The 26,202-nt window shown below is 52.2% G+C and overlaps 2 protein-coding genes across 2 annotated transcripts in view; one reads left to right on the top strand and one right to left on the bottom strand.

Moving 5' to 3' along the window:
* The window catches only part of FANCA (Fanconi anemia, complementation group A), a 38,712-nt gene extending 17,990 nt beyond the window's left edge, over nt 1-20,722 (top strand). The window contains exons 18-43 of the mRNA XM_010008458.1: nt 808-896; nt 1,290-1,350; nt 1,438-1,487; nt 2,556-2,632; nt 4,370-4,474; nt 5,044-5,186; nt 5,643-5,713; nt 7,114-7,213; nt 8,009-8,208; nt 8,610-8,706; nt 8,928-9,104; nt 10,144-10,217; nt 10,630-10,758; nt 11,214-11,280; nt 12,175-12,341; nt 12,923-13,028; nt 14,170-14,229; nt 14,558-14,662; nt 15,299-15,411; nt 16,207-16,348; nt 17,499-17,561; nt 18,358-18,463; nt 19,309-19,384; nt 19,686-19,842; nt 20,219-20,308; nt 20,612-20,722. Of these exons, the coding sequence (XP_010006760.1) occupies nt 808-896; nt 1,290-1,350; nt 1,438-1,487; nt 2,556-2,632; nt 4,370-4,474; nt 5,044-5,186; nt 5,643-5,713; nt 7,114-7,213; nt 8,009-8,208; nt 8,610-8,706; nt 8,928-9,104; nt 10,144-10,217; nt 10,630-10,758; nt 11,214-11,280; nt 12,175-12,341; nt 12,923-13,028; nt 14,170-14,229; nt 14,558-14,662; nt 15,299-15,411; nt 16,207-16,348; nt 17,499-17,561; nt 18,358-18,463; nt 19,309-19,384; nt 19,686-19,842; nt 20,219-20,308; nt 20,612-20,722 (2,736 nt within the window). The remainder of the gene's footprint in view (nt 1-807; nt 897-1,289; nt 1,351-1,437; nt 1,488-2,555; nt 2,633-4,369; nt 4,475-5,043; nt 5,187-5,642; nt 5,714-7,113; nt 7,214-8,008; nt 8,209-8,609; nt 8,707-8,927; nt 9,105-10,143; nt 10,218-10,629; nt 10,759-11,213; nt 11,281-12,174; nt 12,342-12,922; nt 13,029-14,169; nt 14,230-14,557; nt 14,663-15,298; nt 15,412-16,206; nt 16,349-17,498; nt 17,562-18,357; nt 18,464-19,308; nt 19,385-19,685; nt 19,843-20,218; nt 20,309-20,611) is intronic.
* A 294-nt stretch (nt 20,723-21,016) lies between these two features.
* ZNF276 (zinc finger protein 276) lies at nt 21,017-26,200 on the bottom strand (the record flags this gene model as incomplete). The annotated part of the gene is made up of 10 exons (XM_010008457.1): nt 21,017-21,619; nt 21,969-22,068; nt 22,320-22,437; nt 22,854-22,929; nt 23,004-23,114; nt 23,401-23,481; nt 24,499-24,577; nt 24,892-25,368; nt 25,922-25,974; nt 26,061-26,200. Coding segments are annotated over 10 exons (1,521 nt in total), but the record flags the coding sequence as incomplete, so codon positions are not given.
* Nucleotides 26,201-26,202: the final 2 nt, after the last annotated feature.

Here is a 26,202-nt window from a genome sequence, read left to right as displayed (position 1 = left end):
CAGCAGGTTTCAGAGGTGGGTTAGCTCCCAACAATTTGATCATGTAGGAAGCATTTCATATGTATCTTGATTCTTTTCAGTATAACATGTCATCTGTTGGGCAGGAGATTTGGGGTGGGATCTGCTGTTTCACACCTTGGTTCATGATAAGTTTTGGGTCACAAAAGTAATTGATTTGAAGCCCTTGGCTCTGTTGCTGCTCCCTGTGTATTGATCAGGAGTGTGACAGTCTGGGGAGCCTCCTGGAGGACATGGAATACAGGCTGGTGGCAGGGTAGCTGGATGCCCTGCAATGGAATCTAGTCCTGTCAGGAACTGAAAGTAGAGACTGAACGTTTAATTTCTTCCAAGTCTGATCTGTTTGTCAGCTGAGGAACCAGCTGGGGCTGCTGCAGCCTTAGGATGTCCCATGGCTCGAGGCAGAGAAGCCCGGTGGGCAGACCCTGTGCCTGGGGCATAGCAGCATGGGCTGGAGGTGAAGATGATGGGTCTTAATTCCAAGTGTATGAAGTGAAGCAGAGTAACAATAAAGCAAAGTCAGAACAGAAAAGATCCTCGATTAACCAGTGGGATGTCAGGCAGGAGCACAGGCTGCAGGAGCTGCAGGAGCTGCAGGAGCTGGGCTCAGAGCCACCGCTTCCTCCTTCCTGCAGTCTTACTCTGCAGATCAGGTAGTTCTTGTAACTCAGTTGCCTCGTTCAGTCCCTTCCCAGCACAGCCAGCTGTCACGAGCCCTGAACAAACAAGGTTCCCATGGCCCTTCATTTCTCACCACATGTTTCTCTCCCTGTCCCTGGGGTGAGGCAGCCCCAGGCCCAGGCGCTTCGCGACGTCGAGAAAGCCCTTCAGATATTTGAAAGCACGAGGAAGATCCCAACGTCTGTGATAGAAGCCAGGTACCATGTGCTTGCTTCTCAGCCCTTCTTGCTTCTAGCTAGAATAATAACATGAGGCAAGTCCAAATCAAAATAACCAGACTAGAAAACCTGAGGATGTGAGAGAGGTGGGTTTGGGAAATGCTTCCCGTGTTCTCCACTCCCGCAGCCGCCCTCGGTGAGGGGCTGTCTGTGCAGGCTGGGGCACTGCACACCTGAGAGGGAAGGCCACAGCTGGAGTCAGAAATAAGAAGCAAAATTAAACACATGAATACCTCTCTGCTCATCTGAGCTGGATTTCTCTGTGGCTATTCATGTTTCCATGAGTATTTCTGCCTCGCAGGAGCCAAGTTCCTCGGGGAGGTGATGAGATGGGCATTGTTCATGTTTTGCTGTGTTTCTGTTCTGTCTCAGCATTTTCAGGCGACCATACTACACTTCCTGGTTTCTTCCTGCTTTGCTGAGGCCACGGGTGGTTAGTATTTGCTTTTGCCTTTGTTTTGATCCTCCCACCGAGGTGTGTTTGTGATTTGCTCCTCACCTGCCTGTTCTTGTGTTGCAGCTCCCCAGAGCCCCCGACGTGCGCGTGGCCTTCATAGATTCCTTGAAGAGGTATTGAGACTTCCCAGTGTTATTTTCTGTGCTCCTGGACTTTCTCTTCAGAGCCTCTGACTTCCCTTTGACTCCTTGCTTGCAGAGCACCCAGCACTGGCTAACCCTTGGCAGGGCTTTGTGGCCAGGCTCCTGGCTTGCAGGTTGTGGATGGGGTGGTTGGTATCTCTGGGTGAATGTCCTGTCATTAGGCCTCTAGCCACTGTGAAACCACTCTCTGGGAGTCCCTGCAGCCCCCTGACTGAAACAGCTGTGTTTTCATGCAAACTTTGGAGGATGCTGCTGGAGATAAAACCTGATAAGGAAGATGAGGCCCCCTCCTGTGAAAGGCTGCTCTCTCTTTGGGACAGGGTGTATGAAGAAGGGGAAACTTCCATGTGTGTTAATTCTTTACGGCCTGCTCTTCAGGGAGAGCAGGATAATGCCCCAGCCCCTCTCAGAACTCAAGCCTTTCTGCATTGCAGAAACAGCTTGATTTTAAATCCAGGAGTTCCTCTGTAACCTGTCCTGAGGAAAAACCGTTCACAGCGCTGCCTACAGATCACTGGGTCCTGCCCTGTTGTTCCAGTCTGACTCTAAAAAAGACTGGATCATTGTAGTTTCTTTTTAAATTAAAGCTGTAAGAGCTTCTGGGGAGTCCCATGTCATTTGTTTTAGGTGCTCAGTGCCTGCCCAGCAGGTGCTGCAGGTCAGGCTTTGGTCTCCATCACAGCAGCGTGTTAGGTGTGGGAATGTGTGTCACCTAACTTACTCTCTAACTAACTAGCATGTGGCCTTAAACACATATTATACATGAAACAGGTATTAATGCATGCATTAATATTAAATGTAGTGTTGTTCCTGTGCAGTGTGTGTTACATGTGTCATACTGCTCTGAAAGCCTTGGATATAAAACTTCTGGCCCTCGTGTCAGACGATGATTAAAAATGCTTCAGATGCTCAATGTGCTCTGGAGTCTCTAATTACATTTCATCACATAACTGTTGTTTAGGCTTATATTTAATAAAATTGAAGTGTGAATGTGGTCATGTGGTATTAATGAATGTATTTTTTTAATTATTATTCTAGAGCTGATAAAATCCCCTCAAACTTGTACTCCACGTACGTGCAGGCCTGTCGTGCTGCCAAAGAGAAAAGGTTGCAAGGTAAAAAAATGTGACATGTACTTGTGGATCAGCTTGAAGAAAAGATAGTATTTCCATTGATGCCCTCCTGAGTTGAAAATCTGCAGAAAGTTACAGCTGATGTGGTCTTCTGCCTTTGCTTAAATATGTGCATGTTCTTGATGTCTTATGGAGGTGTCAGTTACTCTCATAATGGCTTTCCCTGCCTGTCCTGCCAGGGTGGGATGTTTGCAGTCCCTGTGGAGCTCTGTGTGGTGCTGAGGCTGCAAGGGATGCCTGGGCTGGCTGATTTCAGTTGAGGTAGCTGGCTTAAATCAAGCTCAAACATCTCCCCATGATTCAGCATCGGCAGCTTCCAGGCTCTGGCCGGGGGTGTGACCCTGTTGTGCTCATCCCTGGTGTGGCCCTTCTGCTGTCAGAACTCACCATCATCCCCTGTGCAGAGGGACTGGGGTGTGTGACACTGGGCTGGGGAGGCAGGAAGGGCTGGGAAGGGAGCCAGTGCATGGTGTCCATGGGTTTGGGAGTGAAGGCCTCCCTCAGTTCAGGTCCTGTGGCTGGTGCAGGGTGTGTCAGAGTAATCAGTATTTAATGAGCTCTCCTGTCTCTTTCAGCAAGTGGGCATTTCAGATGCATCTTAAAATGGGCAACATCCTCACCACGGGGGTGTGGGAAATGAAAAGGTTGGGCTGGAGAGCAGGGATGTTCTCAGACAAGTGGGCAGAGAAGAACCAGAACCCAACCTCTGCCCAGGGCACCGGGGGAGTCTGGAGATTTTGGAGTTGTTGTGGCTGGAGGGGGTGACACGACAGTGCTGGGGGTGTCACAGCAGTGCTAGGGTTGCCTGTGAGTTGTCCTTGCAACCACAGGGATCAAGGACCCCTGTGCCAGAATGGGCAGCATCCCCAGCCAGGGCTCTGCTGGAGTCTTTGAATTGCCAGTGGCCTCTAGTGGCCTGACCTGAGCCGTGTCCCCTGCATCCTGATCTGCATCCTCCTCCTGTCCCCTGCCTCCTCCTCCATCCCTGGGGCTCTGGCACAAGCAGGGTTTGGGGCAGGAGGGAGCCCTCAGCCTGCCCTGTTGGTGGGTGCCCTGGCACACAGAGGTGACTCAGCAGTTCCCCTCACACCTCCTTGCTTTGCAGAGTGTTCAGAATGAGCATTAATTTAAACCTGTGTTACTTCTCATTTTCATGGCTGAGCTATTCCTGGCCTGTGTTCAAGGCCCTGCTCCTGCCTGACAAGCTGCAGGGTGGTTTTGGAGCTGTGCTGTGGCAGCTTGTTGGTAAAGGGCATGTCCCTTTATTTCTTCTTTGCAACAAAACCCAGACTAGAGTAACGTGGCATCTGGAGATGGTGGTGTTGGGCTGGAGGAGAAGCTGCTGCTGCTGTGGTGTTCATGCTGTGCCTCTATTTTAAGAGTAATTTTGAGGACAGCAAATGTTCTCTGAGAGGCAGAGAGTAAAGCAAGTAGGAGAAAAACCCTGAAAGCAGAACTCTTCTGCCTCTTGTCTTTACAAACTGAATTCCTTTCTGCCACTAGGCATAAACTCATAAATGATTCATCAAAGAGCACATCTTGAATGTAAAACCAAAGCTGTTTATGTGGCAGGGTGACAGATTGGGGATCCGTCAGAGCTTATAGAGAAGTAAATGCTGCTTTGTGGAAAAGGTGTGCAGGGGCTCCTGAATTAATGCTGAGAACTGATGTCATGCACAGGGGTAGGGATGATGTTGTGTTTGTCTCTTTCTTGTCTAGATGAATGCAAAGAGGAGAGCAGCCCTTCCAGAGAGCCTGTTGAGCAGCTGAGGGCTGAGCTGGCTGTGCTGAGGACACTGGTTGTGGACCAAGCTAAATATGAAGGTGGGCAGGGAGGCAAGTCATAACTACCCATCAGTGACTGTTACCAAAGCTGCATGCATAAAATCTGGCTCGTGCCAGCCAAAGCAGCAGCAGTGGTTACTTGCCTCTGGTACCCTGTCATCTTTCAGATCTGTAGAATCCTTCCAGCTATGGGAAAAAAAACCAAGCAAACAACCAAACCAAACCAATTGGTATCTGCTGTGTTTTCCATGCCTGAGTTTGGAACTTCAGTTTTTTGTGACGGTCACTTGGCACTACCCTGATCTTTGCCAAGATGGGCAGATCTGTTCCTGGGGCTCCCCTGGTGCCTTGGGCCCCCTTTTGAAGGCTATGTCCTTTCTGGTGTGAAAAAGTATTCCTGATGGATATTGGTAGTCACAGTCCTGGGGAGAAACGTTGGTGTCCTCTGCAGGGCAGCTGGTGAGCCAGGCAGCACCTCCTGCTGCTTCAGGCTCTTTGTGACAGACCTTGGGCTGTGATCAATTAAAGTATCTGTTTCACTCCTTCTCCCTGCTCTGTGGAGCTGTAAATCTTTCATGCCTCTGTCCCATCCTCCTCCCCTCCTGCAGATGTGCCAGCACAGGTTGCAGTGATTTCCCACACACTGGGCAGTGTCTGTGCCTGGGACAGCCATGAGGACCAAACTGCTGCAGCCACTTCTCCCATCCAAGTCAATGTCTCTGCCCCCAGGCTGGAGCCCTGCCAGCAGAGTGTGAGTACCCTGCCTCGGGGGGAGAAAGGAGTGGGGCTGGGTCTGTAAAAACCCAGCTGGGCAGCCCACTGAAAGGTTGCTTTGTCTGTGGAGAGCAGGAAACACATTTGCCTTTTGTCTACCTTGCCCTGCCTGCACAGACTGCTGGTGTGTTTTAACCTCCTGGAAGTTGTTTGGTGTCTGGTGAGATCTAGAGATACATTCTATCAGAGCAGGCCTGTGATGAGCCAGGTTTTCTTCACCAGGCTTGTCTATAGTTTTCTTTTGTGCTGGGATCATTCCTGGGCTGTTAGAGGCTTAACTTTCCATCTTGGTGCCAGTGGATCTGTACAACCTGCAGTGAGTGTCATTAACCAGTTTGTCTCCTGGGTTTAATGTTGGGAAACACAATAGACACATAACTAGATGTAGATATCCAGCCCCACACACAGCAATCAGCAGTGTCTCTCATTCCAGGTTGTTGACCTTCTCCTGACATCGTTCTGCCAACACCTTGTGGCTGCTTCCTATTTCAACCCCCCCAACAGGTAAGATACGAGTAAAAGGGAAATAAATCCAAACTGGTTGATGCACTAGAATTCCCACACTTGTCTGGGGGTGAGGAGGGACTTTGGTTGTTCATACCCACAGTGCCAGGCTGGCAATTGCAGGCTGCTTTATTCTGAGTTTCTGCCATCCAAGAACTGATGAGCTTTGATGTATCTGTGTAAATAAAACTTGTTGCTCCTCTGTCATTGCTGATCTCTTCAGAAAAAGGTGCCACTGGGCTCTGCTTTGTGCTTTGTGACAACGTGTAGAAACTTTCCCCAAACACCACGTGCTCAGGCTGGTGTTTTCAGCCCAGGGCTGGGGAATGAAGGGAATTCTTTTTGTCCAGGAATTACTTGCTGGCTGGCACTAGAGATCAGGGAAGAGTGCACTGACGTCTTTGGGGTGTCTGTGGCAAGTGCAGAGCTTTGGCAGATCCAGGCACCTCAGCCTTCCCCCTGATGTTATGTTTAAGATGAAATGAGTGGGGCACAAAGCTTGATGCTGCAGGCACAGGAGGAGCAGCATGATGTACCTTCTCTCTGCCTCCCTTCTCCTCTTGCCCCTGGAAGTGACTCCATTTGATTCTGGCCTGTACAAGCATGGGGAGGCAGCACATCTCCTCCAGTGGCATGACTCAAGTCATGGCCACCTCCTTCATGATGCAGTAGAGGTTTGGTGACATTACAGTCAACATTTCACCTAAAAATGGCTTGGAAAATACCAGTGTGCTGCCAAGCTGTGGTGATCTGGGCTGCTGAGGGTGCAGAGGAGGTGGCTGCCCCTCCAGCACATGTGCAGCCAGTGCAGCTTTCCCCCTCCTCACACTTCTCTGCTCTGGAGCAGCTGAGTCTGTGTGGAAAACCTGTGCTGAAAAGCATCTGTGATAAACAGCAGCATCCCAGGAAGTTGTTTCTAAAGCCAGTTCCCCATCTGATGTCTGAGGAGGGTTTTTTCTGGGTGGGAATGCCCTGTAGGAGAGTCACTCCCTTTTGTTTTGTAACAAAACCTTGTCCTGTTAATTCCTTTTTGCTCCTGCTTTGTTTTTTAATCCCATTTATCACTTAACTCTGCTTGCCTTGTGCTTTTTGTCTGAAAAAAAGCTGTCTGTGCCCCAGGCAGCTCCCTCCTCTCCTTGTTTGTCATCCCAGAACATGTCTATGTTATCAAGTATTTGAGGCAGAGCACTGGTGGAGTTCATGTCTTTGTAGGGCTCCCTCTGGTCAAGTTCTCCAAAAATGACACTTCCTTTTAGTGTCTAAATGGAATGATAATTGTCCTGTATTTACAGAGAAGCATGGCTCAGGGTCAGTGTGTTTTAAGCACTTTTAAATGCCTCTTCCTGGACTGGGGATGAAAAGCAGCAGTAAAATGAGTGTGTGGTTCTTTCCTTCTGCAGGCAGGGACCGTGTCTCTCCTTGTTTGTCAAGATGATGTGTGGACACAGGAATCTCCTGCCTGCCCTTCTGGGCAGGCTCTGCCAGCTTATTTATCATCAGGTGAGTTTTCCAACCACAAATGATATGGTTGTAGGGTGCCAAAGGCTGTCCTACCTCCATTTCCTGAGCTGTGGGGCATGTACCTGGCCAGACTGCACCACGGAGGGACTTCATGAGCTTTCAGTCTTCCAAAAAACACTCTCATTTTGGTCAGGTAGTATGGATGTGCTCTCAGGAACATGAGCTGAATGTTTGCCTACAGAAATACTCCTGTAGGAGGTGAATGCATTCTGAGATACATTTTAACAGAAGCTAAAATAAGCAAGTTGATGAACAGAACCAAAAGAAAGACAGTAGAGAATGCTCAATCCCTGAGCTTCCACATTGACTAATTCAGCCTCACACCCCTTTTAAAAAGAAAAGAGCCCCAAATCTGGGGTGCAGCAGTGTGTGGTTTTGTTCTAAAGAACTGTTGCCTTTATTTCCTTTACCCCATGATATTGCAAGGGTGAAATTAAAAGGCTGGCAGACTCCATGAGCTTCTGTAGAAGCTAAAATGCCTTGAGAGTCTCAGATTCTGCAGGGCTGAATTTGCAGCTCATTGCTTCATGTTACTGGGTTGCAGACACAGAGGCTTTCCTGCAGGTTGGCCGAGGATGGCTGCACCATTTCAAGGAAGGAAGAGTGTGTTTCATGTAATTCATCTGCTGAATTGATATTGCTTCACTAATTAGGCAGTGGGGAGAAGCAATGATCTGCTACTCAGTTAATTCTGTTGTTGTTTTTCTGGGAAAGGTTGTTTTGTTACAAATGAAATGTCTCTCTCTTTGTCCTTTACTTATGTTTGGTTTGCAGGGCCCTTCCCTGAATGATGCTCATATTTTAGGACTAGCAGCTTTTGTGATCCACTTAGGTGAATCCAGAGCTTTAATTCCTGCAGTGGAAGCCAATTTTGGGCTTTCTCAGCCTGTTCCTGAAAAGGTCCTTTCTGTTTCTGAGTTCTGGAACTTGTTGCTCACCTGCAGGACAGCAGAGTCCTTCACCTTCTGCCTGAGGTGAGCTCACATGTCCATGTTTCCCCAGGCAAGGGCTTTGGGTTTGCCACAGGAGTGGTGCTGATAAAGCTCCTGGGGGGATTTCCAGAGCATCTCTTGGTGTTTGTGCTGCTCAAACAGGCTGAGGGTGGTCCCGTGGGGAAAAGCATCCTGGTGAGTGTGGTGCCTGCTGGGAAGGGGCTGGCTGGATGTTCTCAGAGGGTTTAGTTTAGACTCTGGTTCTGAAATTTGTGCCATTAATGTCCTTGGGGTGAGGGGCACACAAACAGAAGTGGACCCAACAGCCCAGGTTTGGGCCATGTTGGTGACAAGAATTTTTGATGTTTGTTTTGACTTTCATGAGTGGGAAGAGGTACAACTGAACCAAGCAGATAATGGAATTCTTGCTGTTTCTCTCTCAGGTTTTGCACTGCAGCAGCATCTTACCTTATGTGCAAGTTTTCATCCTATTCCCATGAAGATCTGTGTGCCTTACTGCCTCCCAGCCTGGTTAAAAAGGTAACAAGGTGCTGCAGCTCCCTGTGAGAAAGGTCAGGCCCAGTTCTGTTTCCTGCTGCAGCTCTGACTTGTACAAAGAAAGCTACAAAAATGCATCTTTGTTCCCTCCCATCTGATCATCTTGTGTATGTGGTTGCTTGGCAGCTCCAGCGCTTGCACTGGGCTGTTTTTTTGTGTGTGTGTTTTTGGAAATGTGCAGGGCTGTGCTGCCTTTGTTTCAGCTGCAGTACCTGGTGCCACGGCTGTGCCTGGAGGCTCGGGGAGCCCTCTGGGAGGAGGGTCCAGCTGAGCTGCTCTGGAGCTCCCTGTCCTGCCCCCCTCGGGACTACAGAAGAGCCAGCCTCTCTCTGTGGCAGCAAGCAGGCTTTCAGGAGCTGCTGAAGGAAAAAGCCTTCCAGGTAGACACCTTTTCCATGACTTAAGTTGACATCCTCGTTCTCATTTTTTCAGCTCTGCCCTTTGCAGTATCTTTATTGGTGACTAAAAGCTTCCTGTAAAAACCTGGTGCCTGGAAGGCTGGTCTGACATCTGCAGATGTCCCGGGGCTGTGCTCAGTGTCCTGGTGCTGATAGGACAGAGATAGGAAACTAGGGGTAAAGCTTTTGTGTCCTCACTGCAAAAGCAGAAACCTTGATGAGCTGCAACATACCAGTCAGAAAATGGTCAGGAGCTGTAGAGAAAGGACCTGTCCTTAGCCCTTCTTTCCTGCCCTGTGCTGGCTGTGAAGTGATGGGGAGCCAACAAACAGAAACATTTCCACGTGGGAGCTTTGTGTGTGCCCCTCAAGCACCATGTGCCTCAGGTGGTTGGGCTCTGCCTTGCTGTGGAGGAGCTGAACATCTCAGCTGTTCTCTTCCCCATGCAGTGGAAGCCAATTTTGGGCTTTCTCAGCCTATTCCTGAAAAGGTCCTTTCTGCCCCATGCAGTGTGTCTGATGGGACGTTTTTTTAACCTAGTTCATATAAAACCAGTTTGTCTTTGTGCAGAGGAGGTTGTCATGTTACTGGAATGATACCATGTGCTTGGCCAGCTTGATGTTCAGGGCTGCATTGCCTTTGCATTCCAACCCTCCTTTGATGCTTATACCAGCCTGTCTGACTGGGGTGCTTTGTTCACTTTAGCATTTATTTCTAATCACATACGTTCATTTCTAGACTTTAAGAAGATGAGTGTGCTTGGAAATGTCAAAGGAGTGGGTGTGTGGGGGTGTGTACAAGATGCTTTCAGTGCAGGGGGATTTTAGTTTAGATTTCCTGCAAGGGAACAGTGCAGGATCTTCCTTGGGATTATGTCTCCTGTTTTGTATCTCTTAATCTGCATGGGCCTGTGTCTGGGTGTAGGGGAAGGTGGGTTTTGTGCTGGGAAGATGGTGGTTGTTCTGCACAAGTTTCTTGCCTCGCTAGTCTGCCCTCCTACCTAAATCATTGCTTTTCCCAGTTGTCTTTAAGGGAGTGGCTGCTGCTGGAGCTGGAAGTGTCCCCTGAAAAGGATATTCTCTCTGCCTCAGAAAGGTGAGTGCAGAAGGGCTCTGCTGGAAATGGAATTGTTTGAGAGTCTTTCCCACCCAACTAGGAAAAAGTGTTGAAGATCAGGAACCTAACAACAAAAGTAAATAAACAGGCTGCTGAGGGAGACTAATGTCTGTTGACTACAGTTTGCCCAGAGCTCAGACAGTGCTAGAAGGAGGCCTGTGTTTTAACTTGAGGAAGCTCCCCAAGATAACCTCTGGCCTGCATGTGCAGGTCCTTCCCAATAAGCCTCCCCGTTCCTGAAGGCAGAGGCAGCTGGTGTGTGGCCCTGCCTGTGCCTGTACTCACGTGGGTGCTGTTTTCTGTCATTCCACTCAATGCATTAACTTCTTTTGCATCACATTGAAGGTGGCCCCATGAAAATACCCTGATCTCCTCCTTTTCCCCATTGCAGACAGGATTTCCACTACTGGGCCATCTATCAGCGGTACCTTCCTGCACCTTCTGCTTCTGGTGGCTGCGATGGGGACCTGCAGCAGGCCTGTGGCATCCTCATCAACACCCTTCTGGATTCCTCACAGAGGTGCCTGCATGGTGGCTCATTGCTGCAGAAGCAGTGGCCTTGCACTCTGGGAGCTCCCACTTCCCATGGGGCCACCCTTGTGGGGTGGGAGCGACTCCTGACTCCCTGCTGGCTGGGAGCTGCCTCTGTGTGACTCACCTGGCTTTGCATAAGAATCTTGCTTTGGGTGACAGAGGTCTGGGGCTGAAGTCACAGATAGTCCCTTGTCTGTCTGTCTTTTTAAAGTTGAATTTGGGTTGGGATTTGTTTGGCCAGACAAGCATCAATGCCCCCAAGGAAGTGGCTGAAGCTGGAAAATCAGGAGGGAGGGTTAGAGTTGCTGTCTCACCTACAGCTTATTTAAGGAGCATTAATGTTAGGGCTTTATGTTAACCTGAAGCCATTTGACTTCATTTGAATTGTGTCATCCTCCTGGGCTAACAGGGTTAGTTACCTGCTGGGTCTCTTCATTTCAGGCTGGAGCTGGGCAGCCGTGGCCGCTGGGAGGTGTCGGTCAGTCCTGACATCCTCTGCAAGCTGCAGGTGACTTCAGGCTTTGTGTCTGGATGTTCAGTCCTTGAATGTGACCAGCCCAAGTATTTCCCACTGCCTCAGTCCATGTAAGGCTGACGTCCTGTTCTCAGCTGTGAGCAGCAGCTGGAGATGGAGAGAGAGATCTTTGTTATTGATCTCAAAGACTCACACAATCACCAAGGCTGGAAAAGACCTTTAAGATCAAGTCCAGCCTATGACCAACACCACCACATCCCCAGACCATGGCACTAAGTGCCACCTCCAGCCTTTCCTGGGACACCTCCAGGGATGGTGCCTCCACCACTTCCCTGGGAAGTCCACTGCAATGTTTCATCACCCTCTCCATGAGGAAGTACTTACTAATATCCAACCTAAACCTCCCCTGGAGCAGCTTCAGGCCAGGCCCTCTCTTCCTGTCACTGGTTGCCTGGAAAAAGAGCCCAACCCCACCTGACCACAACCTCCCTTCAGGTACTTGAAGAGAGTGTGAAGGTCCCCACTGAGTCTCCTCCAGGCTAAACACAACCCCAGCTCCTTCAGCCTTTCCCTCCAGTCCCTTCACTATCCTCATTGCTCTCCTCTGGACCTGCTCCAGCACCTCAAGAGCCTTCTTGAAGTGAGGGGCCCAGAACTGCACACAGTGCTTGAGATGAGGCCTCCCCAGTACTGAGCATAGGGAGAGAATCACATCCCTGCTCCTGCTGGCCACACTATTCCTGATACAAGCCAGGATGCCATTGTCCTTCGGGCCACCTGGGCACCCTGCTGGCTCATGTTCAGCTGGCTGCCAACCAGTGCTCCCAGGTTTCTCTCTGCTGGGCTCTCTCTCTCTTTGTATTCAGAGAAACACTGAGGGTTTGGATGCAAATGTGTGTCACTGACAGATGCTGTTTCTCTGTTCAGGAGATGGTGCTGGAGCTGGGCTGCAGGCAGAAGCTGCTTTCTGGCAGCTCGGATGCCCAGAGACATTACCTGTTTGAGATTCTCCAGGAAAGGCTGAGGAATGGAGAACAGGGCTCTGCTTTGGGCCAGCAGCTGTGGAGGCAGCAGGAGCTGCTGCTGCACAGAAGGTACATGTAGCCCTAAGGGGCTGGGAACACCCCAACCAAACTGATCACAGCAGTTAGGGTGTGCACCTGCACAGCCCCCTGGGCTCCCCTCTGGCTCCACACCAAGTGTCCTGGTGCTGAGTGTCCTGGTGCTGTGTGTCCTGCCACACTTGGGCAGGAGAGATGTACTCCCTGGTACCCGTGTGATGTGGCTGTGTCCTTTGTGCCATCTTGGGCTGCCAGCTGCCCCTGCCAGCAGGCTGGACTTCAAAGCCCACACATCTTGATGGGCTCTGAACAGCACCCTCAATGCCACCACTGGCGTTAACCACTGTTAATAACTCTGCAGCTGTAACCAAGGTGTGTGCTTCCATTTTATATAGAAGCTCAGAACGTGCTTGCATTTACCTCAGGGACATGCAGGTTCTTTTCTGGGCAGCTGGAGAAATTCCTTGTGCAGTTTCTGTTGACACATGTGAGATCCCTCACGTCTGCTGTGCTCTCAAACTCCCTTAAATACCCAAGGCACCTGCCCCAGGTGTGGAGTTCAAGTCTGTTCTTGATGGTCACATAAATTCTGGTTTTATTCTTCCCTGCCTAAGGATCCTGGTCGGGCTGCCTGCATCCACTCTGATCATGACTTGTCAAAAAGGAAGGAAAACCATGTTGGACTGTGAAGACTTCTTTAATTTTGTAAACTCAGAGCTGGTATGTGTCCTTAGCCAAATGAGGATCTTTTTTGCCCCAGAGTCTTTTCTACCCTGAATGGTTCTATGAGAACTTCTTGTTGGTAAATGCTCTATAAAAAGAACCTGGACTTTTAGGACAGGAGTTAAGGCAGCCAAACTTGGAACTTATCTCAGAATGTCAAGAGGTTCAACTCTTTATGCTCCAGACTTCCCAGCCCCTGGCTCTGCAGAGATCCCTTGCAGGATGGCTTTTGGGTCCATTCCTTTGGAATCGTGGTGGCAGTTTATGCTGTTGAGACAGAACCCCTGGGAAGGAGTGTAGGCAAATCCAGGGTGGAGCCAGCCAGCATGGCTGGAGATGGGTGTTCACAGGCAGCCCCATGGGGTGAAATCACCAGTGGTGATGACAGAGTGGCCTGGCAGTGGCTTGGCCAGTTCTGGAGCAGCAGGAAAGTTCTTCCCAGTCGTGGTGTTTGTGGCAGGGTATGTCCCTGGTGCACAGGCACCTGCAGCAGCCTTGGGGATGCTCTTTGGTGTGGATACGTTGTGTCCTCCTGTGCCACCTGCCCTTGGTTTGTTGACAGGGATTGGAGAGAAACCTGCAGTGTTCCCCAGGAGGCCTGGGAGCCAGGGACTGAGCTTGAGCTTCTCCAGCTTCTCTGTCCCACTGGGGAGTTAAACTCCTTTGCTGTGTGTAGAGACCCTGCTCATCCTCCCATGTGGTGCATGCTGGAGAAACATTCAAAAACACCCCTGCAGCTTCCAGGGAGCAGATCAGTCACTTGCAGGCCCCTCAGAGCCCTGCTGTGCCTTCTAGGGGTGGCTGTCCCCTGTATTTGTTCATCCTGACTGGCAGCCTCTTCCAGCCCTCCTGCACTGACGTACTAGGCACAGCCAGAAACCTGCCCTGCTCCAGGGCTGTGGATCAGTCAGCCCCTGCCATCCACGGGGTGTGAGCAGGGCACAGAGCTCTGCCTGCTCGGGGTCTTGCTTGGGAGAGAAACCAGGTTTCTCCTTCCTGAGCTGGTCCTCGGGGCCCCGGAAGAGTCACTCAGTGTTAGCTGGGCCCTGTCGTGCCAGACACCCAGAGTGTTGGAAGGAAATCATAATTCAAGAGGGGGAGGAATGACTGTTGCTTCTCTGTCCTTGTCTTCCCGCAGCAGCACGTGTGTCCCCGCGGGTACGCGCTGCCCTACGACATCACCGCTCACTTCTTCAGGGTAATGTCTGGCCAGGGGACACCCTGCTGCACCAGAACACCTGACTCCCTGCTATTCTTAGCAAGGAGATGGGCCACTTGTACCCTTGTTTTGACAACCACCGGTGTGGATTCCAAAAAAGAGGAGCAGTAATGCAGGGAAGTGCGGGAGGGAGCGGTGCTGGAGGCTCATGCTCACAGCAGGCCCAGCTGCAGGAGGGGTTGGGCACAGGCTGCTCTCCCTGTGCCGTGCTGACACCTACAGTCATCTCGGGTTAGGTAACACAGGGCTTGGTGAGTACCTCCAAGCAGCAGGGACGTTGGTCACCTTGTAACTTCTCCTCTTGCAGGGCCTGCTTCATGCCAGCCTGGACTGTGAGGAGCCAGCAGAAGGGGTCGGTGAGGTTCTCACGGCGTGTCGGAGCAGATGCCCCACTCTGCTGCTCTCTGCCGTGGTACCTGCTCCTCTCTCACCTTTTAAACTTCATTTCATGCAACGTGTGAGGGGGGGGGCAGTCATTCTTGGCTCCCTGGGGCAGTGGCTGAGGGTTTCCATACCCTTGGAATCACTGATCCCAGCTCTGGGAGTGCAGGAGGGGTCACTGCAGACGTGGCATGGGGGCTGCTGAGTGAGGAGCTGGGAGACTGGTCTTGGTCTCACAGGCACCAAGGAGGGGCTGGTTGTTCCATGCCAAGCAACCAAAAGTCCATAGAGCTCAGATTTTCCCCCCTCCTGTGCAGAGCTCCTCACACAGGGACATGGGGGTCCAGGTTTGTGGTGCATGGTTTTTTTGCATGCCCATAAGCTCCTGCATCCCTTTTGCAGAACCCTTTGAGTTTTGAGCCCCTTTATTATGGCTGGTTCTGCTGGAGGTGTTTCAGGGCACCGTGGCATAAACAGGGTGACAAATAACCCTCTCTGAATTCCCAGGGTGTGAAAATTCTTATGTTTATTCCCTGTTTATTCCATAACTTGGACTTTTTCGTTAAGGAGGGTGTGTGGAAAAACCCTTCCTCTGAGTCCTGGCCAGGGGCAAGGTGCCTGCAGACACTCCACCACTAATGCTGCTGGTTTCTGTCCTTCTCCCTAGCTTTGGTGGCCAAGTCTGGAGCCAGTACTTTGCTCCCAGTGGAAGAGACTCTTTGGGGATCCACTGGCAGAAGAGCTGCAGAGGCTGAGGGAGTGGCAGAGCTCAGCTGCCAGGTGTGTCTGAGGAGCCCTCCATGGATCTGCAGGCAGGGAACCTGCTCTCTGAGGGAGGGATCAGCCCTGGCAGCCAGGCAGGGTGTCAGCAGGCAGTAGGAAAAGCTACTGTGGACTGAGGCTTGTGGGACAGCTAGAAACAGGTTCCTTTGTAGAGTTTAAACTCAAAATGGGTCATGATAATTATTTAGTCTGGCCTTCTTTATAATATGGGTCAGAGTGTTTCTCCATAAAGCAAACAGGATCTTTGCAGAGGAGACTGGAAGGCAGAGACCTTGTGAGACAAACCCTGAAATAGCCCTTAGCACAGTGTTGAGTCACTCCCTCAGGCTGCTGCACCCTTTGCTCCCTGGATCTGGTGAGTCTCTGGTCTCCACTGGCTGCTGCTCTGCTGCCTGCTTCCTTTACCTGGCCTCAGGCTGCCATTCAGCATCCTGCAGCTCTTCTCCAAAAGCTTGGAATGTGGTATGAGAATCTCCTTGCAGGTTATTGAATGTAATAGTCACATTAGCCATAGCAGCATGTGCAGTTAACTGCCTCTCCAGGCCCTGATACAGAGATCTGGGAATGCTGCTGTCTGTTTCTAGTCTTTTCTTTTTGAAACTCCCTCCAGGCAGCATCCAACTGCAGTGGGAAAATAAAAATAGAGAGAAGAATCCTTTCTTTTTTTGGTCCCAATCACAACTTGGCACCTATCACCCAGCCCCTGATTTCCTCCTTATTCACAGCTCTGATTTTTTTTTTGAATGTGACTGTTTTCCTCCAAGCCCATGAGATGCTGGTTTTGTTTCCTAGCTTCCTTTCTTCAGGAGCAGTTTTCCCCCTCTCTGGCCCTCCTTGGATTTCAGCTGCCTTCCTCCATTGTGCTGTTCAACAGCAGTCACAGCGTGGACAAGGGAGCAGAGCTCTGAAGAGGCTGGGAACTGGCACAGAGCAGGCAAGATGACAGGTTTTACATGTCTGCTCTTCCCTGTGCTTGAAAACTGGAATTTTTAACTGAGAAGAAGTTGTCCTGAGATACAGCTTGTGCCCCTGGTACACCCTGCTGTGAAATCCTGCTGGTGGCTAATTGATAAAATGCAGCTGTAAATTAACTTGCTAAATAACTTATCCTAGAGGTAAAGTTGTTCCAAACTTGCACTTTTAACTGGGATCACGGCTCCCCTGGGAAGTCAGGGGGGTATGAAACTGCTGCTGTAAAAACAAGCTAGAGAGGGGGCTGCAGAGGTGGAGAGCTCAATCCATGGCATTCCAGGATCACCTCTCCCTCTGACCAAGGAGCAGTCCTTGTGGATTTTAGCTCAGGCAGCTTGGATGGGTGGTTAAGGAGATGTGGAAAGTTTGTGAGACAGGAGTGCAGACTTTTCTAGGGCTCTGGGAAGATGTGCTGGGAATTCCAGGAACAGGGTTTTCTCAAGTCTATTCCAGGAAATGCCTCCTTTGTTTCCCGTGCTCAGTGCCCTGTAACACAGGGATTCTCCAAAGTGCTCTGCTGAGGAGGAAGCTGGCCCAGTAGTTCTGTCTGTTGGTCTTCCAAGGAAAAGCTGGGGCCAGAGCTGAGGATGGGGAGTGTCCCTGTGCTGAGACACTCCCAGGGAGGGGGTGTTGGAGCAGAACCTGTGCCTGACTAGTCACTGAAGTTTTATTGCTCTAAGCAGCAGTTACAGCAGCAGCTCCTTTTGCTCTGGGGTTGACTCCTCCACTGTTTATACTGGTCTAGAGCCAAGATCTGCTGCTCAGAAACTGGTGTCACTGGGTTGATATGAGTGTTTAGTACATGGGGAGTAACAGCAGCTTTCACCTCAAAAACCTGCCTTGAGACAGGAGGAGGAGGATGCCAGGAAGGGATGTGGCAGGGATCCAGGACAGCAACAAGGATCAGGGCAGTATCCCAATGCTTGTGCTGGGGCACATGGTTGTGGAGCAACATCAGCTCTTCTCCAGGCTTACATCTGTGGTAGCTTGCTTGGTTTGGGAGGAGCTGTCACCTGCTGGCTGCAGCAAGCCTTGCTTTGAGAACAGCGAGTTGAGGGTGGAATTTACCAGCAGTGTGGACAGAACTAACAGGCATTCTCCTTCCCTTGCAGCTTCTTGTTTCGCTGCTGTTCTTCTCACTCTTGGATCTCATCTCAGCAAAAATAGCACCACAGGTAAATCCAGCCCTGAGGGAATTCTCATGACACTCGGTGTGTCTGATGCCCTTGGTCTGCTGTCTAAAAATGCTTGTACTGTGAGGGCTTGTTCTGCCAGCAGGAAGGGATCAGCCCCAGCCCAGACAGCGCCTGCTGAAAGCCCTTCTCTTCCCATCAGATTAAACCTGTGTTTTCCTTCAACTGACTAATCTCCCCTTTCACTACTTTGATTTCTCTTCCTGAATGACTATTTTCAGTTCCCTGTTCAGCCTTTACACCACCCAGGTAGCAGGAACCTCCTCTCTCTCCCTCTTGTGGCTTTTATGTAGCATTTCACGTTTGTTGGATGTTTCTCCCCAGGCTGGAAATGCACATGGTATTTCACAGGAGAGGAACATTGGTTCCCACATGACTTAATGCTATGAAAGGAAGGGGCAAAGATGACAAGTCTCCTCCAGCAGCTGTCTGCCCTAAGCATCCTCCTGCCTGGGAATGCTCATTTCTGTCCACTGTCTTCTCAGCTTGGAAGTGCAGTGTTGGTGTAGCCACCCCACAGATGGGAGCAGGGAGCAGATTCAGGTTAAAACCAACCATTTGGTCTCACTGGTTTTGGGAGAGTCTGGAGGAAGAGTCAGTGAGGAGAGAAATATCTTGAGCAAACAGATCTGGGAGGTTGTCCCAAGTAAAATGAGTGATGCAAAAGCACCTCCCTCAAAGTCCTCAAATAGAGCACTTCATGGACAGTCTCTTAAGGGGGTTCCTTCTGCTTTGATGCAACCACAGCCTAACCAGACCTGTTCTTTCTGCCACCCAGGAAGGAGTGGATTTTCAGGCATCTCTGGAATGGTCCCTGGAGATCTTGCGATGCCTGGAAGAGAGAAGCATATCCTGGCCACTTCTCTTCCACTCAGCAGGGAAAGGTGAGTGTGTCCTGCTCCTGAGGGTGGGGAGGGGAGGTTTGGGCTGGGCAGCAGCCCCAGCTCTGGGATGAGTGAGTGTGTCTGTGGGAGAGAACTGATGGGTCTTTGTGAGCAGCTTAAAAACATTGCTTGAGTGAAAGCTGCAGAGATGCTGCTTCCACCCTGCAGTATGATGATCACAGAATCATGGAATTGTTTTAGTTAGAAAAAGACCTTCAGATCATCTGGTCCCACCATTCCCCCAGCACTGCCCAGACCACCACTGCCCCGTGTCCCTCAGCACCACATCTGCAGGGCTTTGAAATCCCTCCAGGGATGAGGACTCTACCACTGCCCTTGGCAGCCTGGGCCAGGGCCTGACAACACTTTGGGGGTAGAAATTTCTCCTAATATCCAACCTAAACCTCCCCTGGGCAACTTGAGGCTTCTCCTGTCAGGCAGCTGCGGAGCCAGAAGGTCTCCCCTCCTTTTCTCCAGGCTGAACACCCCCAGCTCCCTCAGCTGCTCCTGCTCAGACTTGTGCTCCAGCCCCCTCCCTAGCTCAGTTGCCCTTCTCTGGACACGCTCCAGCCCCTCCATGTCCTTCTTGTCTTGAGAGGCCCAGAACTGACCCCACGATTTGAAGTGCAGCCTCCCCAGTGCTGAGGAACAACTGACACCATTGTTCCTTCTGGTAGAGGAAGCCTCAGAGGGGAACAGTGTTCTGCTCTCAGGGGTCCCCACACCCAAAGCACTAATGTTTATCGTGGGCTGAAAGGAAACCCCAGCCACTCTGTTGCTGTAGAAGTGTGCCTGGGGGCTTGAGGACCACTGAAGATGCTGACTGCTTCTCTCTGCCATTGCAGACCCCGGGCACTACGTCGTCCTGCGCAGCGCGGCCTCGGCCCGGCACAGCCGGCTCCTGCCTCTTGCCTTCTACAGGTACTGCCCGGCTGGGAGGGGCTGGGGCTGAGGGTTTGCACCAACAGCTGCTGGCAGGAGGTGACTGTCCTGCCAAGCCCTCACCTCACCGTGCAGGAGATGTTTGATCACAGCCCTGGGTCTTTTGCTAGACCTTTCCCTGCAGCCTTGTGCTTGGCACAGGAGCATCCCTGGCTGCCCTGTGTGCCTGGCCCTGCACGGTGGGACTTGGGCAGTGGCAAGAGCAGCAGCTCTGCCTTGTGTCTGCCCATGTTTGAGGCCACCAGGGCAGCAGTGCTGACCTGAGTGTGACCTCCTCCAGCCTCACCCCTTGCTTCCACCATGACCTGCTAACCCGGGAACCCACCTTCCTCCACCTGGCGCTTGACCTGTACATCCAGCTGCTGCAGCTCTTTGTGGAAGGGCAGGACCTGCCCCAGCCTGACCCTGCTGGGCAAAGTCCAGACCCTGCAGAGCATGTGAGTGAAGCTGAGTCTCTTTTTCCCTCCTGTGAGTCCTATTCTTTATCCCTTCCTCTGCCACTTGCAGCATCCCTCTTGTTCCCACCTTCCTACGAGGCAGGGGTAGCTTGTGCAGGTGCCTCCACTTCCACCTTGGGGCACAGAGAAGCTGCTGGTGCAGCTGCCTGAAACCAAAGCTGCCCCACTGCTGTCCCGTGCAGGACCTTGGGGTGGCTGTAGTCACCTCTCAGGTGGACTGTGTAACCTGTGAGTTGCTCTCAGGTGCAGTGTAGTGGTTCCTGTTTCACTTTTGGAGGCAGGGGCTGAGAGCTGAAATTGACGTTGTGCTTGGGCGTTGATCACCCAGGTTGTGTCTGGTCTCCCTGTTCTCCAGGATCCCTTGCAGCTGATCTCCAGCGCCCGGCGCTTCCTGCTGGCTGCCATCCCACGCTGCCCTGCCCAGAGCTTTGCAAACATACGACCAGTGAGTTGTGTCCTCTTCTCCCAGTGCAGGAGCTGGGAGTGCTACTTCTGCCTGGGCAGTCTTTTGTGGGCACTGGTGCTGCCTTTGCTGAACTGATGGCACTTTCCCTGCGGGATTGGGAGCAGTGGAGGATACCTGGTGCTCAGCCACTGCTACAGCCATGTCCTCAGTGCTATTCCAGAACCAGCTTCCCTCTCCTCTCCCTGCTCCTTGCTGGGAAGCAGCACAGTGATCTCCTGTTGCTGTAACTTGCTGAGAGGCTGCATGGGTGGGTCTAATGCTGGCTACTTGTCCCCTCCCCAGCTACTGGCCACCTGTGAAGAGCTTGACCCAGAGCTGGGAGCCACCCTCCTGCACTTCTCAAGACCTGCCACGGCCATGGAGCTGGATGAAGAGCTGGTCCTGTTCGACTGACAAATGATGGGCAGACCCAGCCTGACCAGCTGAGCAGAACACCCTGACTATGGAGGAAAGGACAGACACGGTGCAACCTTCTCACCAGTGCCAATTTCTTTCAAATTACTTTGTAAATAATTTATTACAAGCATAACCATGAAGCTCTTGTTACAATAAAAAGTTGGTTACAAATTTCAGTTTAGACTTGCTTTGGAAATAATTCTTTTTTTTTTCTTTTTTTCTTTTTTTTTTCCAAAACAAAACATCTGCTTGAAGTTGCTCCTCTGTTCTCTGTACAATTGGAGCTGCTGAGGGCACTTCTGTCCAGGCAGCAGCTCGAGTAGGCAGAGAAGGGTTGTGGCCAACCTTGTTTAGACACTGTGTGTGTGGGGAGAAGGGGGACAAGGGGCTTGCTGCCCCACATCCCCTCTCCAGGGATTAGACAGACTCTTAGTACGACACTGCTGAATTGGACGTGAGCACGGAGAATCACAGCATGAGAACAAGCCTTTTCTGAGCAAGCTGAAGCTAATTCCACTGAGTTCCTTGGGAGACTAATACGAAGATGAACCATCTCCTCTGCCGTACAGTTTCTACAGGGCTGGACTGGGAAAGTAGCCCTGGCCCCTTCAGGTGGGCTCCGGCTGCACAGTCACTTCTGGCTTTACTACCTGGCTTTCTGAAGTCCCTGAAGTGCTGAGGAGGAGAATGGGCTCTGGCTCCAGTGGCTTGGCTTTGTCCTGAGTCTGGGTCAGAGGGTGCACCATGGACATGTGGACATTAAGGTTATGGGCCTTCTCGAAGCGCTTCCCACACTGGTCACAGGCAAACTCCAGCTCTGTCTCAGCTTTGTGTTTGGTCATGTGGTACTTGAGGGACGCGCGCTGGCGGCACTGGAACCCGCAGATCTCACACCTGCAAGGCCAAGGCAGGGCCTCAGCATGCTGTCATGGTGGATAAACCCAGGAGAAGACAACCACAGCCTCAGAGCTGCTCACTCACAGTGTCTCCTACAACCACCCAGTCATGCAACACAGGTCTCCTCAGGCCTGCAGCTCGTAGCTGAACATCCATCTGCTGAGCTCCAACAGGCACCAGGAACAGAAACTCCAGAGCTGGAGCATGTGTTGTGGATGGACATTTAAAGTGATTCACCCAGCTCCAGGCAGGAGTTGTGGCACAGACTTACTCTGTGAGTTCCACAGAACCTCACTACCCCTTCATCTGTTGTGACTAGGAAAAGGGATGGGACCTGTGCACTTACTGGAGGGGCTTTGCTCCCGAGTGCCGCATCTGGTGGACTGAGAGGTGTTTGCGTTGCTTGAAGGTCTGCCCGCACTCATCACAGATGTAATTCCGTACCTCTGCAATGGGAAAAACCAGAATCATCCCTTCTGCTGCTTGCTTAGTGCAGGGAATGCACACACACAGCTGCCCACACTTGCTGGTGGAAACTGAATTCCTCCCCCTGCCTCGTGTCTCCCACTTGATGCCTTATTACAGGCTCACAGGCACTTCTACGCCCCAGTCTCACCACAGCACCTACAAGCCCTGTGCCATGAGTTGTTAGGTGCTGGTCATGCCCATGGGGTGAGCAGAGTCCCCCTGGACCCACCTGTGTGGATCAGCTTGACGTGGCGCTGTAGGTACCGGTCGATCATGAACACCTTGTTGCAGCCAGGGTGAGGACAGGGCCTCTCCCGAACCTCTTCGTGGTGCTCTTTGATGTGTTTCTGTAAAGCAAGGACAGAGCTCCTAGTGCTAATCATCTGGTGCAGATCAGGGCTGTGACAAACCTGAATTCCGTAATAACTGAGACCCCCATTTCAACAGGCTTGTGCCTCAGCACAAACCAGCACAAAACCCGAGACTTCCACCCAAAACTACCCCTGGCAGCAGAGGCTTTAACAGGACACAGCCAAACTTGTTCCAAGAGCTGCTGCCAAACCAACAGCAGAATTCCAAAGAAGGAACTCCTGTTGCTTTTGGGAACACAGAAAAAGCCCTCAGGCTGCTTCATTCCATCACCTGCTCCCTCCTGCAGAGCCAGGCAGTGAATTAAACCCATCAGGGATCCTCTCCCCCTATGGAAACAGCTCTGTACCACCCAAAGCTGGGTGCTGGGGACAGGAACAAACCCCAAACTCACCTTCATGCCATCTGCCCCTCTGTAGACAGCTGTGCAGCCCTGGTAAGGACACTTGTAGATGGTTGGCAGCTCCTCCCTGCAGAGCAGAGGCTGCTGTCAGTGGCGTGTCAGGGCACAGGCACTGCCTGCCCACTGCCTGCTCCTTCTTACCTTTCACATTTGATTTTTTTTTTCCAGCCTGGCTTAGGCCCCGGCTTCTTCCTTATTTTAGGCTCTTCTGCCTTCTTTGTTTCTTTGCTGTCACTTTTCTTGCTAGAAACCCTTCAAAAAGGAAGAGGGACAGGGGGTAAATGTGGAGCATTGGTTCTAGTCATCCCAGAGGGTCACTCCGAGCCTGGTGCTCGTGTTGGGCAAGGACATGAAGCAAAGCTGTGGTCATCAGGGCTGGGCTTGGGGAAAGGGGCTGTACTCTGGCTTCAACCTGAAGGGAGCTCAGGGGGGACATGGCAATACTGTCACCTCCAGGTGGGTAGAGGGAGGGACATGAAGCTGTGAAGGGAAGGGGAGGTGGGCCCCAGCCCTCCCCACCACCCCATCACCCCCTTACTTCTTCTCAGGGTAAGGCTCGAAGGAGTCATCTGAAGATTGCACATTTCTCTTCTCATTTTCATCGTCACTCAAGAAGTCCCTGAGAGGGAGAAGACACCCTTCACTGACACAGCACTGAGCTGGGGCTCTAGCATCTCTGGCTGTAGCAATTCATGTTCCCTGTTCTCAGCACATCCATCTCCCCCGGCAGGGTCTGGCAGCTGAAGCTCCTCCCCTCTCACCTCCCCAAGCAACCACAGCACCAGTGAACATAGCAAGCAGCAAACCTGGGGCCTTTTCAGACCAGATCTCTGAGAGAGGAGCCAAGAACAGACCCCAGCTGTCACTGAACAGATCTGCTCACTGTTAAGGGACAATGCCACCACTTTCCACACAGGGAAAAGGAAATTTGCAGAGCCAGAACGTTGTGTTACTGCCTGGACCAGATTAAGGAATTTCTGTATTTCCTGATAGGCAGCAGCCACAGAGGTTTGGTGGGGGTTTCTCCCCTTTTAAGTCCTAAGCTATAAAGAAGCAACTAATTCCAAAGGCAGGAAACAGGCAATAAATTGTCAGGGCACTTCTAACGTGACAGCTGATGGCTGTCCTGCCCTTGGCCATTGGTACTTTAGACTTGGAATGACTGGACTCTGTTATCAGTCAGGTCCAATCCTCTCAATTTGAGCACCTGCATGCGAAGGATTCAGCCCCATCTCTGATAACACAGACTGCAAAGTGCCAGCATCCCTCCCACTCCCACTTCCCAGTTAATCACTCTCCCTGTGGGCACAGGGAGTGATTTCTCCAAGCATTCTCCTGGAGCAGCACCCTCCACTGGTCCCTCCCCAGGGCAGAGGAAGAAAAAAACCCCAGGAGGTTTGCTGGAAACAGCCAGCAAGCACAGAGATCACATGTGTGTGCAAACACCCCCCCAGCAGGGGCGGTGAGCTGAGCTCCGGCATGGCCACGGCAGAGCCCCTGCCCAGTGCCTCCAGTGCCAGTTCCAAGGGGCCACCAGGGCTGGGTGGCTCGTGGAGACCAGAGCTCTCTCCCAGAAGGGTCATTTCACACTCGCAAAGAAGACATTTAGGCTATTTTAAACCCACTCTTCTCTCACCCCTCAGAAAGGTCACTGAACTCGTCTTTTACCCGCTCATCCGATGTTGCAGACAGAACCTGCTTCTCACTCAACTGTCCTAGGGAATGAAGGAGAACAGGGTGGGTTACAAGGAAAAGCATGGGAAACAAGCCAGCGAGAGCTGCTGAGGAAGAACCAACTCATGGTGGCTCATAACGTGTGCTCTGTGACAAATTTCTCATTCTTTAAACCAAAGTCCACATCCCATGTGCTCAGAGACCACTCTCCCCTGTGCTTCCCAGCTGGAGTCTGTGTTCCCCCCAAGGAGCCACAGCCTCTCCAAGGAAGGGGTCCAGCCCCACTGTTGCTTCCTGGGCCAGCTCCCAGCTCCCTGCCCTCTCCTGGAGGGAGATCTGCAGGAGAATCCCTTACCTGGGGCAGCACTCAGGGGGGACACAGGCTGCGTCGGGGCTTTCTCCTGGCAGGACGTCTCACTGTCCAGTTGTGAGTGAGATGAATCCCTGTTCTGCAGCAGCTCATTCTCCACATCCAGCAGCACCAACGCAGTCTCTTTGTTTACAGGCTGCTGGCAGGGACTCGTCCTTGCTTTGGGAGCAGGAACAGCCTCGGCACTGTCTGCCCCATTGTCAGTCAAGCACTGGGCTGTGCTCTTGTTCCACTCCCGTTTGACAGACAAGGCGTTGTCGACCAGCAGGGAGCTACAGTCCGAGTCCGTGTCCATCACGTAGTCGTGGCCGTGGCCGCAGCCCCAGACGGCGCGGATGATGCCGCAGTACTCGGAGGAGAGGACGCTCTGCAGGCTGGGTGCTGAGGGGCAGCCCCCGGCGTGGGCGTGTGCCCAGGTCACCAGGCTGTGCAGGCACTGGGGGCTGGAGGTGATCAGGTCGACTGCCGGGGGAGAGCAGCGCACACTGTCAGTCCCCTGGGCCTGCCGAGGGGACAGCCAGCCGCGGAGGGGGGCACACAAGGAGGGACCTGCTACCCCGTGGGGAGTGGACAGGGCTGCCCACCCACTGCCCCCAAGGCTGCACTGGGCTTTGGCATCAGGTGGGAGATATTCTGGAGGTGCTGCAGCTGGCTGGGTGGGGGCAGTCCCAGTGTCTGACAATAGCATTACCTTCAAAGCTCAAAAGATGTTTTACAGCTCAAAGTGTATTTTATGGCAGAAAATGTATTTCTGATTGCCCCCTGTGTTTGCTGGTGGCTGGGACAGGCCTGGCACTGCCTCCCCAACTTGCTCTGCCTGCTCTCCGTACCCCCTGTCTCAGCCTGTGCCCGTTCAGCTCTGCTTGGGGAGGCCGGCAGATCCTCCTGGAGAGCTGGAGGAACCATAACCAGCCAGAGCAAGGAGCGCAGGACCCGCCCCGCTGGGTGATCCCTCTTTGACGCCCATAAAACCCAGGGAAGGAGAAGGGAAGCGTCTCCACAGGCAGGAACTCACCCAGGCAGGCAGCAGCTCCTTCGGCGCCCGGCTGGGGCTGCACCGCGCCGCTCCTGCAAAACCAGAGCGGCACAGCGCGGTTACGGAGCGGCCGCGCGCGGGACGGCGCTGCTCCCGGGGGGAAAGAAAGGCCACGTACTTTCCTTTGGCCTTGGCGTGGCCGGTGGGCGAGGCGTTCACCCGCTGGATGAAGGTGCGGAGGACGCTGCGGCATTTGTAGAACTGGGCATGGCATTTCTTGCAGACGAACTGGGGCAGCCCGGGGTCCTGCCGCAGCGCCA

This window comes from Chaetura pelagica, unplaced genomic scaffold (assembly GCF_000747805.2).
Source record: "Chaetura pelagica isolate M959 unplaced genomic scaffold, ChaPel_1.0 scaffold232, whole genome shotgun sequence".
Lineage (NCBI taxonomy): Eukaryota > Metazoa > Chordata > Aves > Apodiformes > Apodidae > Chaetura > Chaetura pelagica.
The sequence above is the reverse complement of the archived record's forward strand: the minus strand, read 5'-3'. Positions and strand labels throughout refer to the sequence as shown.